Raw genomic sequence first — 1,905 nt, 5'->3', positions numbered from 1 at the left:
TCTCGTGCTTCACCCTCACACCTCAGCAGCAGCGTGCAAATAAACGCACGCACACACTCACGCACACACGCACACACACTCACGCACACACACATATACACACATTTCTGCATCCTGTATTTTTTTACGCACCGGGAACCGGGCGCTTTATAAGCGGTCGTGGATTATGATGCCAGTTTTTATAACAGCGGAATATTGGCCTCTTCTTCGACTCCAACTGTGAGCAGCAGTAAAAAAAAAAAAAAAAGAAAGAAAGAAAGAAAAAATAATAATCGCGTCTTTTTTTTTTTTGTACATTTTTATTCTGTCAGATTTCTGTGTAATTCGGTCCTCCGTTACTTCTGAACGCCGAGAGACCGCCGAGACGCAAAGCCTACGTTCAATGCTGTTGGAACATGTCCTATGTTCCCTTTCAAGGTAAGACAGCAGCAGATGTTTTATATATAATTTTTTTTTTTTTTTTTTTACACCCACTGCATCTTTCTTTTCTGTCCTCCTCCTCCCCCGTTCCTCACCATCCTCTCTCTCTCCCTCTCTGCCTCTCTGTCCCTCTCTTCCCTCTCTATCATATGAAATATCTAAAAGCACCATAGCCGACAGGTGCATAGAGATAGCCCAGAGTGCCGTGCAGATAGATGCCCACACACGGATCCAGCGCAGCAGCAGCAGCAGCGTCTGTCGGTGGAGAGCTGTGCATGCGGCAGTTATAGTATTGTAATAAGGCATGCATGTGCACTGGTGTCACGGTCCTACTCTTGCAGGAGCATACCTCCATTGGAGAGCAAATCGCTGGTATTCCTGTAATAATCCTGCTACAGAGCGCACTCACAGGGAGTTTGGCTGATGTAGTATCTGCTGCTCATGTATTAGACAGTTGGTGCTGCCATGGATGGCTCGTTGTGTGTATTATTTGGTGTCATCTTCCCACAAGCAGAGTGAGGTTTTGTTTGTTAATTATCTCTTGTGCTCTCCAGAAAACACGCCTGTAAGGACTTTGCTCCAGAGTAGTGTTTCATAAGATGTGTTTGGGGTTTTGTCAGCAGCCTGAATGGACTGGATGCTGCCTCCTGCGTGCAACAAAAAAAAAAACTTTGGCCCACTGAAATATGTAGATGACCAGAAGGAGAGGCTACTTCATGCTCTCTTGCCGTTCATTCCCTCATACTCGACTGTGAGTGGGTGAAAGGCGCTTCAGTGTACGGTGAAGGCAGATTCCCTTGGTATCATCGCACTGCAACTGTGACTAATGCTATATGTGAGCAGGCGTGCTGCAGTGAGCTGCCTCGCATCTACCCAGTAGAAACGTTCAATTTGCACTCTGTGTGTGTGTGATTGGAGAGGGGGGATCATTTGGGTGAGAAAAAAACCAGCGAGGTCCTCAGGGTGCGATGGCTGGAGTCAGACCGGAGTGAGATGTTAAAGTTTGGAGGAGCCGTGAAGGACTGGGGGTTAGTGTGAGCACCGGTTATACAGGAGGGTAGATCCCACAAAAAACAGCCCCACAGCAGGGATGTGTGTGAGTAGACGGCAGTGTGTAGTCGGTGTGTGGGATGAGCAGAGAGTGGAGGTGTGCTGCATGTGACTGTATGGCTGAGAGCGAGTGATGCTGTGAATACAAGCACTCACAGACCTGTAACCCTTTGTAGAACAATGCCTCCAAAATGGAGACTAATCTGAAAACCTCAGCCGTCGGCTCCTGGACTTCACCGTGACCCCGGAGCCGTCATCCGAGCTGCACATGAAAAGAGAGGCCAGACTGAGCTGTGGCAGCCGGCTCGGTCCGCTTTCACTCTGCTTTCTATTCCCTCCCAGCCAAGCAGATAATGGCCAAAATGCCCTCTTGTGCAAGTGCAGCTATAGAAGTTGGTTGCATAATGTTGATGAGATGCTCTGCCACTCTGTGTG

The 1,905-nt window shown here is 48.3% G+C and overlaps 1 protein-coding gene across 1 annotated transcript in view; it reads left to right on the top strand.

The window, feature by feature from the left end:
• Positions 1 to 349: 349 nt before the first annotated feature.
• The window catches only part of syngap1b (synaptic Ras GTPase activating protein 1b), a 190,987-nt gene continuing 189,431 nt past the window's right edge, over positions 350 to 1,905 (top strand). Inside the window, exon 1 of the mRNA XM_008281155.1 lies at positions 350 to 417. Coding sequence (XP_008279377.1) covers positions 396 to 417 — 22 coding nt within the window. The 5' untranslated portion in view covers positions 350 to 395. The remainder of the gene's footprint in view (positions 418 to 1,905) is intronic.

The sequence above is a fragment of the Stegastes partitus genome, unplaced genomic scaffold (genome assembly GCF_000690725.1).
Source record: "Stegastes partitus isolate 25-593 unplaced genomic scaffold, Stegastes_partitus-1.0.2 Scaffold225, whole genome shotgun sequence".
Taxonomy (NCBI): Eukaryota; Metazoa; Chordata; class Actinopteri; family Pomacentridae; genus Stegastes; species Stegastes partitus.
Note: the sequence above shows the minus strand (reverse complement) of the source record. Positions and strands in the feature narration are given on the sequence as shown.